At 39.4% G+C, this 15,931-nt stretch overlaps 1 protein-coding gene and 1 long non-coding RNA gene across 2 annotated transcripts; both read right to left on the reverse strand.

Annotated features, from left to right (window-relative positions):
• Window positions 1-961: 961 nt before the first annotated feature.
• On the reverse strand, window positions 962-2,419 carry LOC149847548 (putative glycosyltransferase 7). Its single transcript, XM_089998455.1, has one exon. The coding sequence runs from the start codon at window positions 2,408-2,410 to the stop codon at window positions 1,097-1,099; it is 1,314 nt and encodes a 437-aa protein (XP_089854581.1). The 5' UTR covers window positions 2,411-2,419; the 3' UTR covers window positions 962-1,096.
• Window positions 2,420-10,204: 7,785 nt separating this feature from the next.
• On the reverse strand, window positions 10,205-13,675 carry LOC149847549 (uncharacterized). Its single transcript, XR_016430389.1, has 3 exons — window positions 13,488-13,675; window positions 12,258-12,344; window positions 10,205-10,658 (listed from the first exon to the last, which is right to left on the reverse strand). It is a non-coding gene; the product is annotated as an uncharacterized LOC149847549 (long non-coding RNA).
• Between the last annotated feature and the right edge of the window lie 2,256 nt (window positions 13,676-15,931).

Raw genomic sequence — 15,931 nt, forward strand, 5'->3', positions numbered from 1 at the left:
TGAATACAACCCAAGAACTTTTTAAGGTTCTAGCTTACAGTTGGATTTAGCGGAAAGAGGTTTACAAAAAAATACATCCAATATGTATCTTACTATCTAACCTGCTTATATGAGTCGAGCTTAGCCGAGTATTTATTGTTCACATTAAGCTTGCGAGCTCTTTCCTAGCCAAACATGAGTGGAACATCCCAACGAGAGGCTCAGTTTTGCTTCCCTCAGCCATTTAGTGGTCCTTTTTTTACACTTAGCATCCAAGGAAAGCTATTTTTTCTTAAAAAGGGATGCCCAAGAAGGAAAAAATGCTTTAACTGACTGTGAACCCATTTTAACCAAGGAAGATCAGGTGCAATGTGATTGTACACTGTCATTATGGTGCTGCGCCTGATCACTCACCATCTTAAAAATGAGACTGAATCAGGCCAGAGGCAGTTCTGACAGCAATACCGTCAATCCGATACCATCAAAAAAAGTAGGACCCATCCAAGTGATGGTCATACCATTCGTGGTGGTTTGGATGCAGTTCATTTTGAGATGAATGGCATCCAAGGCAGCTCTCTGACCCGATCTGGTTCCCTTTAAAATACAACCTGTCAACTGTAAGAGCCCAACACCTGATCCCAATTCCATTTTAACAAGAAAAGGTGATTGTTTGCACTTGTTATGAACGCCTATCTTCTCCAATAATTGAAGCCTTGACGAGCAATCCACATTCCACAAGAAAATTGATTAGATTTTGATCCTCCTACCCTCAAATTTCATGCTTTTAGTACTCGCCCACCCTCTTTTTTTTCTTTGGAATCTCCCACCACTTTTAAATTAGATAAACTTTACCATTCCACGAGACCTGCGCGTCCGACATTCATGCAGCAATGTCGGCAAAATCCAAAGGACCATCCACCCAAATTCTGAAATCAAGTCATTATTTTTAAACTCTTCGTTCTTTGTCCTTCATTACCAACAAACTATTAATTACTGTTAACTGCAAAAGTGTATATACTACTGTTACTATACATTGACAGTGATGGCAAAGATGACACAACTTAGTAAAACTTAGTCTTTTAATTCAACCCCAAATGGGGAAGGAAAAAAAAAGTTACTAGGCCGAACCAGTATCAGTGGTCGACGGAAAATCAAAGGGCACCGGAAAAACAGTCTCCGTATCGAGAAAGTCACTCCGGTAGAACCCCAGGTTCCTGAGGACCTGATTATCGGCGAAGTTGAGGGCCTTCACCATCCCTTTCCAGCAATTCTCCCCGGAGTACATCTTGTTGTGGTCACCGCTGCAGGGCTGGCAACCCGTGAAGTGGGTTATGAAGGGTCGCCGGAGGCTCTGTTTGGGGTAACCCTCGTCCCTCAGGTGAGTGTCCCTCAGACCCCCATAGAACTCGGTCGTCCTCTCTGCGTGCCGCCGCCTGAGACGCGAATCCGACCTCTCCATCGAGTCGTACTTCAGGCTGACATTCTCCAACTTGGGTACGATTTCGATCCAGTACCCCTCGAAGTAGAAGCTGTTTTCCAGGAAGATTTTGTCTCCCCACTTCTCCTTCTCCTTCAAGAGGAGGTAAACCAGCCCGGATTGATCGTCCGAGTTCTGGAACATGCGGTCCGAGAGGACCGCGGTCTGAATCTGACCCCACTGGGTGTAATTGGGTGTCTGGGGACCCATACTCGCCCAAGCCTCCATGAACTCCATAGACCATTGACAGTTCCTAATGAGGAAAATCCCCGCGTTGAGGGCGACCCAGCTGCGGTTCTCATAGACCATGTTGTCCCAACCGTGCACGATGAGGTTGTACTCGCGGTAAGCGTCCAACGGGAGCGCGAAATCCATGTCCGTGATCGCGGCGTCGGAGTCGACCCACCAGATCCACTCGGTCTCCGGGTGGGCGACCATCGCCGCCTTCACGGCGGGGAGCTTGGCCCAGAAGGTGTGCATCTTGGGGTGAAGGAGGACGTTGTTGTAGAACAAATCGCAGCCGTGGATGCGGCAGTAATCGACCTTGTTCTTGAAGAACCGCAGGAGGAGGTGGTCTCCGGTGGGGTTCCGGCACGGGGAGGGCTGCGACCCGGTGACCAGGAGGTGCTTCTTTGGTTGTATCCACGGGTGGGCTCTCACCCACTCGGACCGCTTCCGGTCCCAGTCCCTCATGGGTGCGCCGCCGATAGTGTAGTCCAGAGAGGGGTCGTCGTAGAAGGTTGGGTCGGGGGACTCGGAGGGTCGCCAGTGGGAAGGAAGATAGGTGAGTTGGGGTGGAGAAGGGGTGGACGTTATTAGCGGAGGGTTGAGAATGTTGCATGCGGCCCAGACGAAGAGCAGGGCAGCCATGGCGCCGCCTGTGAAGACGGAGCAGTCGCTCAGAAGGCAAGAAGATCGAGAGTGCGAGTGTGGTGAGGATGGTCGTTTCGCCATTGTTGGTGACAATGGTGGTGGGGGGTGAGAAAGAGGAGGGAGTGGAGGGATAAATATGGGAAAACAAAGACTAGTAGAGTGGGGAGGGGGTTAGGGGTGTCAATGGGTCGGATTCGGGTCTGGGTCGAATATGGAGCTAAGTATGATTTGTGAAATTTCATATCAGACTTGAGCTTAATTTGGGTTTTGATTAAGATCCATAAGTTTTTAATATAAAATGATAAAAAAATATTATTTTACTGAGTATGGTTCAAGTTTATTTCATGTGATCCGAATATGATTATTTTATAATGAATTTGAGTAGACTGAGGTCTGAACTCGGTATCATCATCTTAAGTCAAGTTTGTATCTGAATTTTATATGAGCCTGAACCAAATCCCACCAGTTCACACTAGGGTTCGGTAGAGAGAGAGGGGTGAAAATTGAAAGAGTGTGGGGCCACTGGTTTATGGTCGAACTGGAGCTGAATCCGGAAAAGGAGGGCATGCAGAGTTGACATGAGACATGTGTTTAAGAAAAAGGGTGTGGATGCGTGGCGCTTGGATCCTGAAAACCATGGCGTTTGCATACTGAAACATGTGACAAAAGAGAGTCAGAGTCAGAGTCGGTGTTGCTTAATTGATTTCAAAGAGGTTGGTTTTGGTGTTTAATAGACAGTAAATACAAATCCCGATGGTTGTTGCATTTAGCGGGCAACGGAGCCTTGAATTTGTGGTTCTTTTACTCTCTTCCTGTTTGGGAGTAGTGGCGTTCAAAAATCGTGTTTTCATCTCATTGTAAGGCTCCCAAACATAATCTTACTCTCCTAGGATTGGGGTTGCCAAAACAACGGCTATATCCTAGTATAAGTGGCAGAGAAATTGTGGTAAATTTTTTATTTGTTTTAACTTTTAAATAATAGATTTTTTTTTAAAATTTTTTATTTTGCCTTGATTTTGATAGAAAAAAATATATTGAGGAAGAAAACCTTTGACCCTCCAATCTTGTTGTCTTATTTGTTTCTATAAAAACCAATTTATTTTCATGAGCAAAAACCCAAACTGATTATACCCGAATCAGCTAACCCCTATGAGTCTATGTTTCAACCATACTCAGACTTCAATCCAGTCCCTAATAAAAATAGATCAGGTCTGGGTCTAATTTTTAGATCTAATTAACAAAATGAGTTCCAGCTATACGCAACTTAGACCTCACCCGAATTAAATTGGGTCGGGTTTGGGTCTAACCTTTAAATCTGATTTAGAAACCCAACCCAATTACACCCCAAAGTAGTTTGCATGCCCTTCAACTTGAGATGAACGGTATTCAGACACTGTCATTAGGGGCGCCCCTAACATGATCCGATCTCTTTCCCAAGTCGGCTATCAATGATAAATCTTGCACCAGGCTCAGCCCCACTAGGAAAGTGGACCCAATTCAAATGGATCAGACCCAAATATACATGCGTCAACCCTGATGCCCATAAATAATGTGGACAAGCAGCAAATGGCTACTACTACAATTCGCCAAAGAGGAGGAAGAAATAATTGTCCTTTTTTTCATCTGTCGAGAACAAACTACCATGTAGTGGAGCTAAGAGTGCAATCGGCCGAAGGATTCGTTACCGAGAACAAATTGGAGAAATTATAGTTTATAAAGAGCCATTTATTTCATGCGCTTTATCATGAAGGGGCGTTTTTCTTGAAGTGGGAAAAGTTGTAGAAAAAGTGTTACTAAATGAAAAATTCGTGAACCCTTCCAAACAAAAGATTTGTTCTCTAAGAGTTTTTCTAAAAAGTAATTTCTTTTGATAAAAAATATTAATATTTTTTACCAAGAGAAAATGGTGGGGTCCACTCCCCACCACCCATCTCACCACCACCACCCACCACCATCATCATCATCAAACCTTCATGAGAGAGGGAAATAGAGATGGACAAAGTAGATGCGTGAACCCTACTGGAATGTCACTCTTGGAGATGAGGACGATGGGCAACTCAAGCAACGTCATTAGCCTTAGGACGGGAGGGATCACATCCATCTCTTTATTGATCGTGGCTCCCGGTCTGTCGCTCTCGGGGAAGCAGTGGTAATCACTGGAGGAGGCGAATGACGATTTTGAAGATGAGAATGAGAGGTGCCACTTCTGAAGTTGTGCGATCGGCCCAGACAAACTCTTCCTCTCCCTTCGCCTCCTTCAATCAGATTGTGTTTATTCAATTATAGAATTCCCAAGATCCCTCATCCTTGCAAAATCTATAGTTCAGGGCACCATCTGAAAGAATAGCTAACAGAATAATAAACTCGAGATTTTGCTTTTTATTCATCGAGAGGTCGAGTATTTTATTTATAATCCTATAAAACTTGAATGAACAAGAATTCGGTAGACTCATAAGTGTTCTGATTTGGGCCGAATACCCCAAGTTTCATTTGGGTTATCCAGAGAGAGTTCATGACTTCTTGAGATCTCATTTAGGTTATCCAAAGAGAGTCCACCAATTCTTGTGGCAAGTATAACTGTATTCTTATCATGCCCCTATGAGCTCAACGTGGGGTCAATGACGTTGAGCTTGTCATGAATAAAAATAAACCGCAAAAATAAAAGAGGCTTAGTGAGCCCATCAGCCAGCTGGTCAGAGGAGGCAATGAATTTAACTTGAAGATAACCTTTTTGCATATGGTTCTAGACAAAATAAAAATCAATTTCAACGTGTTTGGTTCATGCTTGAAAAAATGGATTGGCTGCGAGAGATAGAACACCAATATTGTCACACTAAAGAGTAGGTGGCAAAGAGGGAACAAAGCCAACTTAAGTTAGAAGTGACTTGAGCCAAAGAAGATCATACGCAGCGCAGGCGAGAGACTTGTACTCGGTTTAAGTGCTGGATCGAGCTATGGTCCGTTGATCCCAGAAAGAAGACAAAGCCACTTGTAAACTTGTGATCATCAAGGTTACCAACCCAATCAGCATCAGAGAAAGACCATGAGAAAAATAGTCCATGCTGAATGGTGTTCTTAAGATAGTGAATGATGTGTTTGACGGTAGAGAAGTGGGTAACTGTGGGTTGATGCATGAACTGACAAACCTTGTTGACTGCAAAGACTATGTTAGGCCTTGTGATGGTGAAGTATTGAAGACCGCCCACAATGCTCTGATATAAAGTAGTCATGAAAAGGAGCATCATCCTTAGAGAGTCGAGTGGTGGAGCTCAGAGGAGTGAAAAATGACTTTGCATCAGCCATAGATGCACAATGAAGTAAATTGAGTGTGTAAGTGTACTGACATCAGAAAAGACCTAAAGAGGCATAATGCACTTCAATACCCAAAAACTAGTTTAGGCACCCAAGATCTTTAATAAAAAAGGCAAGACTGAGATGCTGAATCAACTGCTTGATGGCAAGTTTGGAGCTGCCTGTGATGATAATATCATCAACATAAACTAGTAGATAGATAACCAAGTCGTGATCCCAAAAAATAAATAATGATGCATCAGAAAGAGATATATAAAATCTACGGGACTGAAGATAAGAGCTAAAACGTTGGTACCATGCATGCAAGGCTTGTTTGAGGCCATACAAGGCTCAATCCAGCATGTATACATGATTAGGATGAAAACGGTCTTCAAAACCTAGAAGTTGTACCATATAAACATCTTCAGAAAGGAGACCATTTAGAAAGGCATTATTAAAATCCAATTGATGTATCGGCCATCTAGATGAAACCGCAAGAACAAGAACCATGCAGATGGTAGTAGATTTCACAATTGGACTAAAAGTCTCAAAAAAATTAATGCCTTCTTCTTGGTGAAAGCCTTTAGCAACGAGGCAAGCTTTGTAGCGAGCGACGGAGCCATCAGCATGTCGTTTAATCCAAAATACCCATTTGGAGCCAATGATATTGTCGTGAGAAAGAGGAGGAACGATGTGCCAAGTGTTATTAAGTTAGAGAGCATTAAACTCATCTTGCATGGTTGTGCGCCACTTAGGGTCTGCATTAGCTTGTTTGAATAGCGTATGTTTGGGTGTAAGTAAAACAGAGCTAAAACAAGCAAGGGAGAGAGGATAGCCAGTAGTGGTGAACACACTGGGTTTAAGAGAGTTGGTCATAGAGTGAGTGATCATGGGGTGGGTATGATCAAATAGACAATGTATGATGGAATCAGGAAGAACGAAGGAAGAGGAGGGTGGTGAAAAGGAGTCTGTTGGGCCAACAATGGGGATGGGACTTATGGAAGGTGCGGGCAAAGCAGGAGAAGTGGAGTATTAGGTGGGTTGGAAGGAGGCAATTGAGTGGGATCAGGAAGGGGTAGGACGACGACTAGAGAGAGGCCCCATTCAGAAGGATTGGGTGAGGTGAGGAAGTATAAGCAGATGGAGAGATGGTTCCAGGAATAGATTCGTTAAAATAAACATGATGAAAAATATAGGTACGGTTGTAGGACAAGTCAAAGCAAAGATATCTCTTATGGTGAGATGCATGGCCAAGAAAGATATAAGTAGTAGTCTTAGGTTGAAATTTAAAGGTATGATAGGGTGTTAAAAGTGGATAGCAGCAGGCACTAAAGACATGTAGATGATGATAGTCAGTCAGTTTGTAAAAAATAAGCTCGTAGGAAGACTTGTGAATTAAGGACTAGGGTTGGAAAATGATTAATGATGCAAACTGCAATACGAAAAGCATCTACCTAAAAAGAATATGGCAAAGAGGAAGTGTGAAGCAGATTGAGCCCAGTTTCAATGACATGTCAATGTTTGTGCTCAATGAGCCCATTTTATTTCGGAGTATGTGGGCATAAAAATCGATGAAGTATTCCATGGTCTTGTAAAAAAAGTTGCAAATTCACGACCAGTAAATTCACCTCCATTATCATATTAAAAAGTTTGGATAGGGAGTTGCAGTTTGAGACTTAGTATGCAATGAAAAGAGTCATGAAAAATGAGAAAATCATCCACAATAAGAAGATAAAAGCAAAATCCTTCACGTGAGAAGATTGGAACGACCCCCAAACATCGGCATAGGAGAAGTTCAAGTGAAGATGTCATAGAGGAAAAGGAGTCTCCAAAAGAAAGCTTGTGAGCTTTACCAACAAGACAACTTTCACACACCCTTATTTTGTTATTTTTATTAACAGAAATAACATAACTAGAGTTTAAGAAACACTCTTCTTATTTGCATGCCCAAGATATTTGTGTCAAACATTCTTCTTATTTGCATATAGGCATATGATTTAATTGGGTAGAGTCTTTCGCTGGATTTTGGTCCCCATAGACAAATCTTGCATGTCTAACGGTCCTTGACAAGGAATTCAAATGGAGTGAATTAAAAAATACAATCATTATTTTCAATAAATTTGTTCATAGATAAAAGGTTCTTCGTAATAGTAGGAACATGAAGAACATTCTTTAAGTCAAAGGCAGAGCCCTGAGAATTCAGAATAAGATTACCAGTGTGGGAGATAGGAAGCATATTACCATTACCCACCATGACTTGTTCACCTCCATGATATAGTGATTTTTTAGATAACTTTTGGTCATCCATGGTAAGATGATTCATAACGTCAGTGTTAGGATACCAATAGTCACTAGTAGATTACTGAAGAGACATGGCAGAGAAAGCTTTAGGGATATCCTAGCATGTTTTAGCAGTGTGTCCGCATTTTTCGCAATATTGACAAATAACTGCCCCACAACCACCTTGAGGTCGGTATGCAAGGTTACCATTAGTAATGTTGGGAGAGAATTTTTTCCTTATCCCCTACCACAACCTCGATTAAAATTGTGGCCTTGACTCCTGAAGGCAGTTTGCTGAGGTTCTGATGTTTCAGAAAGCTTGGCATGAGTTAGAAGCACATGTTTTCCTGATTAAAAAGCAGATCATATAGATCTGTAAAGGTATATGACATTGAATTTGTGGTGAAAGAGGTCACGAAGCTTTCATATTCGAGAGGAAGACCGTTCAAAATAATTTAAACTAGTTCTTCATCTTCTACAGGGTGATTGGTTGCTGCAAGTGAGTTGGCTAAGAACTTTATGCAATCAAGATAAGACAACATATCCATACTTTCTTTCTTAATAAACGTCTGGTCTTTCTTTAAAATCATGAGTCTCAAAGAATATTGAGACCCGTATGATTTTTCTAGAACAAGTCATGCTTCATAGGCTATTTTTGTTCTTATAATTTGACCAAGAACAATTTCAGATACAATGGCTTTGATGCAATTGATCGGAGTGAATCCAAATAAAATAATTTGGATTCTCTATCTTACCACCATCTATCACGATAATGAAAAAATCTGGTTGAAGAGAGGAGCCGTCGACAAACTTGAAAAGATCTTGCCTAATCATGATCAATTCGAGGTACAATTTACATAACAAATAGTTATCCCGATTTAGTTTTATTGAGACAAGGTTGGCAATAGCATTCCAATGGGTCATAGAAGAGGAAATAGACGATGAGGAAGTCATTGCAAACTCGTTGAAGCAATATAGCTCTAATACCATGAAAGAATAACTAAAAGAATAATAAACTCGAGATTTTGCTCTCTATTCACCGCGAGGTCGAGTATTTTATTTATAATCTCATATGTACATTTGTACACAATTTAAAACAACCGAAAACTTTAGATAACCAAATGCAAAGATAAGCATCAATTATCATTTTTGGTAGAACTACCAAAAATGATAATATCGGATTATTATTTTTTTATAAGAAATAATGAACAAGAATTCAATGGACTTATAAGTGTTCTGATTTGGGCCGAATACTTGAAGTTTTATTTAGGTTATCGAGAGAGAGTTCACGACTTATTGAGATCTCATTTGGGTTATCCAGAGAGAGTCCACAAATTCTTGTGGCAGGTATAACCATTCTTGTGGCAGTTATAACCATATTCTGATCACCATCAGAGGTCTGGTTTGATATCAGGGGGATTGATGGGAGGAAGGAGAGGGGAGGTTGAAAGGGCCCTATTGGGGGCGAGAGAAAATGGAGGAAACCTCTCGGCATGCCGGACGGGAAGAAGGCACGACTTCTCAAGGGATCCACTACTGCAGGGGAGTTTTTCTCATGCACACGAACAAGTAAAATTTTTTCATTTCAAAAAATATATCATATCAAGACTTCTTGTAGGCACAATTTTCTCTTAATGAGAATTTTTCTCAGGTCCAAACGTGCAATAAAGAAGTGGAACAGACATCTTTATGAAAAATGTAAAACAAGAGGGCATCAAGGGAAAGTGGCTTCCCTTGAGAGAGGGTGTAACAAACAACCCCCTAAAAGAGGAGGAAGCACATAGAAACTATATATATCCAAATTGAAAATTGCAGCCATGAGCATGGCACGCCACCAAACCTTTGTACCAAACACGCAGCGAGGAGAATATCTTGCTCGCTTTGGTTTTGTTTATGGCTCTTAAGGGCATGTTTGCAATGCCCCGTGATTCTTGGAATTTTCAAGATTTTATAATTATAAATCACAATAGTTTCTCAAGGTTCAAGGTTAGTGAATCATGATAAAAATACAAGTCATTGTGATTGCCAGCTGTGACTGTTTTGGACTTTAATCTTGTGAAAGTTAGTCACAATAATAACGCTTTGCTCAGATGTGATTGTTCATCTCCACCTGTGGCCAAAACAAACGGAAGCAGATCAGGTCATACTGAACATGAGCGTTTTTGCTCATGCCAACATCGTGGCGGTCTGTTTGCATTTTGGATGAATGCCACGTGGATGGCCACGATGTCGGCATGAGCAAAACGCTCATGTTCAGCATGACCTGATCTGCTTCCAAAACAAACATGACCTAAGATTTCAATATTTTAGTAGCCCCTGAACAAATGAAGTCCTCAAATGAATGAAAACTACAAGAAGAAAAAGAATTATGATTATTATCATTCGTTCTCAACTCAAGTGTCAAGATTATGGCATAAGTGACTAGATAAACAGGGTGGGATCTTCTGTTACTATCAAGGGCAAGACCCTCAGATTGCTGTTAAAAGCATCCCTTGCCACTATGCAATACTCTGTACAGATAGAAAACTTCCCCTTGCCCTCCATCCAAGGCCCTCCTTTCCAGGCAAGCAGCAGTTAACTGCCTAAGCAATTTCTCAAGGATAGAGTGCAAGCAGCCTTGTGGGTCTTTCAAGTTAGGGTTCAATGATAGAACTGTGGCATTTACTGCGTCAGCCACCACTTCCCTCTGGGCCGTATCTAGAAGATAACCAACAGATGACTTTGACGGTTCCACGTAGGCCAGCAAGGCACTGCAGTCCTGCCAAGCAATTGAAGAATCAGTGGATGAGTTGTGGTGCTATATATATGGACCCACTTGGCCTTGGATATGCCATTTTAGTTGACATTTAAGCACTTTGATTCAGACTTGCAGCTTGTATTACCCTTGCTTTGCTAGACGGTTAAGATTTGATAATTGGTTTGATCACTCGAATGGACTAGACGGTTAGGATTTGATAATTGTTTTGATCACTTGAATGGACTAGAAGAGAGTCATGACTTATAAACGAGCCATACAAACTTAACAGAGTGTTCAATCTTTGGCTCATTCTTGTGGTGAGCCATCCAAGCTCAAGCTCATGGCAAGTCTTAGAGTTACAAAAAATGCATTTCAAAATTGAAATAATAGAATTGACTTCTAGACCTATTGACCAAAGCTCAAACTTGATCATTTATAAAATAAATACATTGTTCCGAAGCTGTAAGCAATAGGATTTGAACTCTAAACTTATTGCTTGCAAGCCAAACACTTCAACCAACTGTGTTTTACGATAAAATATATTTATTGCTGGTTAACAAGCCTATATATGTCAAACCTGGCAAAGCACAACATTCATTGTTCATGTTCTTACTAAGCCTATTTTATTTAATCAAATTAATTCTTTAGGAGCCAAACATGAGCTAAGCAATGAGTGGCTCATCTTGTTTCCAAGTCATGACTGACCAATTTGGTTCCTGCCTAGGTCAGCAAGGTTCTAATCTTCAGAGAACAGCTCCGTCGCAAGTTTCACTGAGCATGTAGATTGACCAAGACTTGCCATTGCTTGCAGCAATACCAACTCGCTATGCTTCAATGATCAATTAATCCTAGTCTGTTCTGTATCATTGAATTCAATTAACTCTTGATAGATTGAAAGTTGCACTGGATCTTATAGCCTTAATATGGTTGGAAAATTAGAATCTACACATACTTTATATAGAGAGAGGATTTCTTCAAGGGTTTTCCATGATAATTCACTCTTTGTCTATTCAATAAATTATTTTTGTATGGGCTAAGAAAAATTATGTTTGAACGCAAAATCCCTTCTAAAAACAAAGACAGGACGAATCTTTAACATCGTATGGAGAATTAAGAAAAAGTTTTAACAGCATGATCATCTTTAATACACCGTCAACCTTCTCACGATTTGACAAAGGGAAGCATCTTAAAGGCTTGCAAGCAGGCTATGTCACATGGGTGTGGGTGCGGGTGCGGGTGCGGGTGTGGGGGTGCGGTACTTTCAAAAAACTTGGGTGCGGCAATATATATATATATATATATATATATATATATATATATATATATATATATATATATATATATATATATATATATATATATATATATATATATATATATATATAGTCCAAAAGTTGGATATAAATGACCCTGGGTGCGGTCAACGCACCCAGGGTCAGGTTGACCACACCGGGTGCCGCACCCGCGTCGCGTCGATGCGGGTGCAGCACCCAGTTGGCCGAGTCCCTGTGACATAGCAAGTAGGTAATCTGTATTCTTTTCAAAAATCATCTAATGCTTATTCACACATGGTCCAAATATCAAAGTGAATAACAAGACAAATTTAATGAAAAGAAGTACCTGAAGTAGGCCTTCTAATGGTTCAACACCCAAAAATCGAGCCAGTTCCACCTGAGCATATGTCACAGCAGCTTCCAGATTACTGACCTATGGAAATGATGGTATATTAGCCTGATGGATATACAACAGCAACTGAAAAAATATAGTAAAGCTGATAGTAATTCCATAATTGCATCAATAAAGCTTAGAGCTGTTTGCATCATATTTCTGTTAAACAATGAGTACACAATTAACTGCCTCAATCCAGTGGCATACATTTCACTCTAGTGTTAAGACACCAAATATATGGCCAAGAACAACTTAATAGGCAGCAATACTCATACAATCCACTCATCTTAATCATAAGAAAGCTATATGGTGTCAGTAGACCAGGTTCTCCACTATTAAGAACAAGGAAAGAGGAAGAAGCACTTTCATGTAGTATTGATCCATTTCATGAAAGCAGGGGCATCACGCTTTTATGGGATAACCGAAGCATCGCAATGTTTCAGATATAAAAAAAGGAAAACAAAACTCAAACTACTAGAAATGCAGTTTCCTCATAAAACAGCATTATAAATTAGAAAAGCACTCAAAAACATTTACAGAATTATGTACAACCCTCAACCTTCAAACTGTCTTGCATCGTAGATGAGCACAGCAATTACCAGATAACTGACACCATGGATCACTATCCAATAAAAGGTGCAACTACCAAGTTACCAACCAAAATAATTTTTTTTTGTGTAGATTTTTTGAACCAAGAGCATAGTGACAAGTATAAAATCACAACAAAATGTTAAATTCATGAGAAATTCAAAATTCGCAAAATAATGGCAAAAAGAAACAAAATTAGAATTAGATCAAATAAACCCTAAACAGCCTAACCTGTGCATACATACAAAAGGCAAATCATTCTCATCCTAAGAAGCATGCATACAGAAGAAAAAATATAATACCCTACCAGCTACATCGAATGCTCGGTAGCAGTTTTATGATCAGTGCATTGCATAAGTTTCAGCAGTCGGAAAGTTCAATGAACAAATATAATGTAACATTTTGATGTCACTGGAAACAAGGTACCAAACAAATATATCATGCTCAGGTAGCTGAAACCACCAAGAATAAAATATACGGTTACCACTCAATCAAGTCAAGACATTATTAGAAAAACTCTCATTTGTTGGTACTGATACAATTTCTCCTTTTCTCTTAATGTATTTTAAAATAAAGTATGGTGCAGGAACATACTCTGACAAGTTCAATAAACTTTTGGCAATGCAGCAAAAAACATAGAGTTGAACTCCCATCCTGCACAAAGTATTCACGATAATAATCCTTAGTAAACCAATAGCAATGAGACTTGAGGAACTGAAGACCACTTAAAGAGCAAAATTGGATACAAATCATAATTACCTTGAGAGAAAAATAAGCCAACTCTCAAACTGTCAAACAACATAATTACAAAAGCATGTAATGATTTCAACAGAAGAGGTAAAAACCAAATACAACCACTTCAAACACAAAACTTGTTCCATGATTCTGTCTTATTGAGAAAGACATGCCATTGCATCACATTCTTACGAAGTAAATAAATGGTATTACATTGTACAAGTTAGTTCATGAATTTTCCTTAAGAATCAACAAAGTAACCACAAGAATTACATACGCAACATTTTTCTTGAAACTGAAAAATAGAAGCTATATTGTGTCTTTACTACAAAGAGTAATCTTAGGAGTTAGCCATGAGATCCCTTCTGCCAGCATCACTACTTCGTTACTGACAAAGATGAATTACTTCCAAACCTTTGTGTCTAATATGGCATTACCAGGTCTTTCCAGCTTTATTTTCACCTGTCCTAGAATCACTTTTTATATTGATCAAATTTTTTATTTCATAAATGCTCCTTGTGTGCTAAGTAGCCAAAAATGTTAATCAGAGCCTAGGTGCCAGCCCCTTAAAAGCCTAGCCAGTGCTTAGGCAGGATTAGTCGGGACCATAAAAAGGAAAAAAACAATTAAACAATTACGATAAAATCTTAAAAATAATATAAAATACATATTCAAAAGTTTATGAAGCTAAACTAAAAAAATCATGAATGAATCCAAACAATTAAAACACAATTACATTTTTAACATTTGATTTCATCTAAACAAATATTTGTTGAGCTGCATCACCTAGAGGCACACAAAAGAATAAAATTATTTAAAATAAACACATAAAACATAAAAAAAAGAAAAGAAAACTTAAATATTTCAAAAATACTCAAACGAAACATGATTATAATGTTTTAAATAGTATAAAAACAAATACAAAATACTAATCTTGGTGTCCCTCCCCCAACCTAGGTGCCTAGGCAATTCTATCTTTTGATGGTTGATATGAAAGAATTGATGCTTGAATGTCCATATCAACCATCAAAAGATAGGATCCATTCACAATTCTTTCATATCAACCATCAAAAGATAGGATCCATATACTTGGCATTCTTAGTCTATAGAGAAGGGTCCCCACCTTTGCTAAGCCCTCATGATATCCTATAGCAATTATGCATCCATTGAAAGATGTATTAAAATAATTAAACCATGGGTTGAGATAGATTGGAAGAAGCACAAGCTGGCAAATCAAAACCAGTGGATCACGGTTAGACACACATTCAGGACAAAGGCCTGTGGAAGCATGATGGAATGATATCACATGTCCAGAATAGATGTTTGGCATTAATTTAGGTTTTGGAGTTTGGCTTGGGTCTTGGCTATGAGTATGGATCTTTTATTTGTAATTAGATCCAATTTTGTTTTGGTTTGGTCGGGTAAATTAGTTTGGAATGGCTTGAGTTGAGTGGTCCGTCAATATGCATTAGGGTTGCACAACATCAAAGTTAGGGTTACAGTTAAGTCAATAATACCTATTGTAATAAGTTTCAGAATTAATGATGAGCTTTTTTTGGGTCATGCAAGTAGTTGAGGAGGCTAGGGTTCCTTCAAATCAACTATAGATCGTTCCTTTCCCTCTTCCTCTCTTGAGCGATATCTAGGATTGCATCAATCTCATCTGTTGGAGTAACTGAAAAAAATCATTTGAAAACAAAAATGAGTGTCAATCCTTGATCTGGATGAGCAAAAATATCTTGAACTGGAACCGTGCAAATTCCACAGCTGTCACATGGATACTTCTGTGGATACAGGGTAACATTTTCAATATAACTAGTATACAAGGGGATGCAGAATGGAAGCCAAAATGGAGTCGGTTGACATAGTCAGCGAGTTATATGTTCAGGTTTTACAAAAAAATTTGAAAATCGGGCAAAGAATAAAGAACTGAACAATTAGAGCCTCGTTCAGATTTACCTGAATGAAGTCACAAGTATGGCAACCAAGGTCCTAATATCTTGTAGACATTACCTTCAATGCCATAAAAATCACATCATATTGTACTGTATGATGGGGTTTACCATAGTCTGAAGCCCTCATATGGCATCACACACAATCCTAAATAAAAAAGGGTGGGCCATACTTGAGATAGAACACTTTTTATGCTAATTTTGTTGATATCACATCTCATTTATTGTTTGTGACCTATCTTCTCAACCTACTTATCCCATAATTGGTGTGTTTATTTTTACCTTTTATGTGTTCATTTTGTTTTTCTTTGTAATCAATTAGGATTTGATATTTTTATATTCTCTTTTTCT

Source organism: Nuphar pumila, chromosome 2, assembly GCF_984573655.1.
Source record: "Nuphar pumila chromosome 2, dmNupPumi1.hap1.1, whole genome shotgun sequence".
Classification (NCBI taxonomy): Eukaryota; Viridiplantae; Streptophyta; class Magnoliopsida; order Nymphaeales; family Nymphaeaceae; genus Nuphar; species Nuphar pumila.

Coding starts and splice junctions, on each gene's coding strand:
- LOC149847548 (XM_089998455.1), bottom strand. CDS start 2,410: ATGGCGAAACGACCATCCTCACCACACTCGCACTCTCGATCTTCTTGC.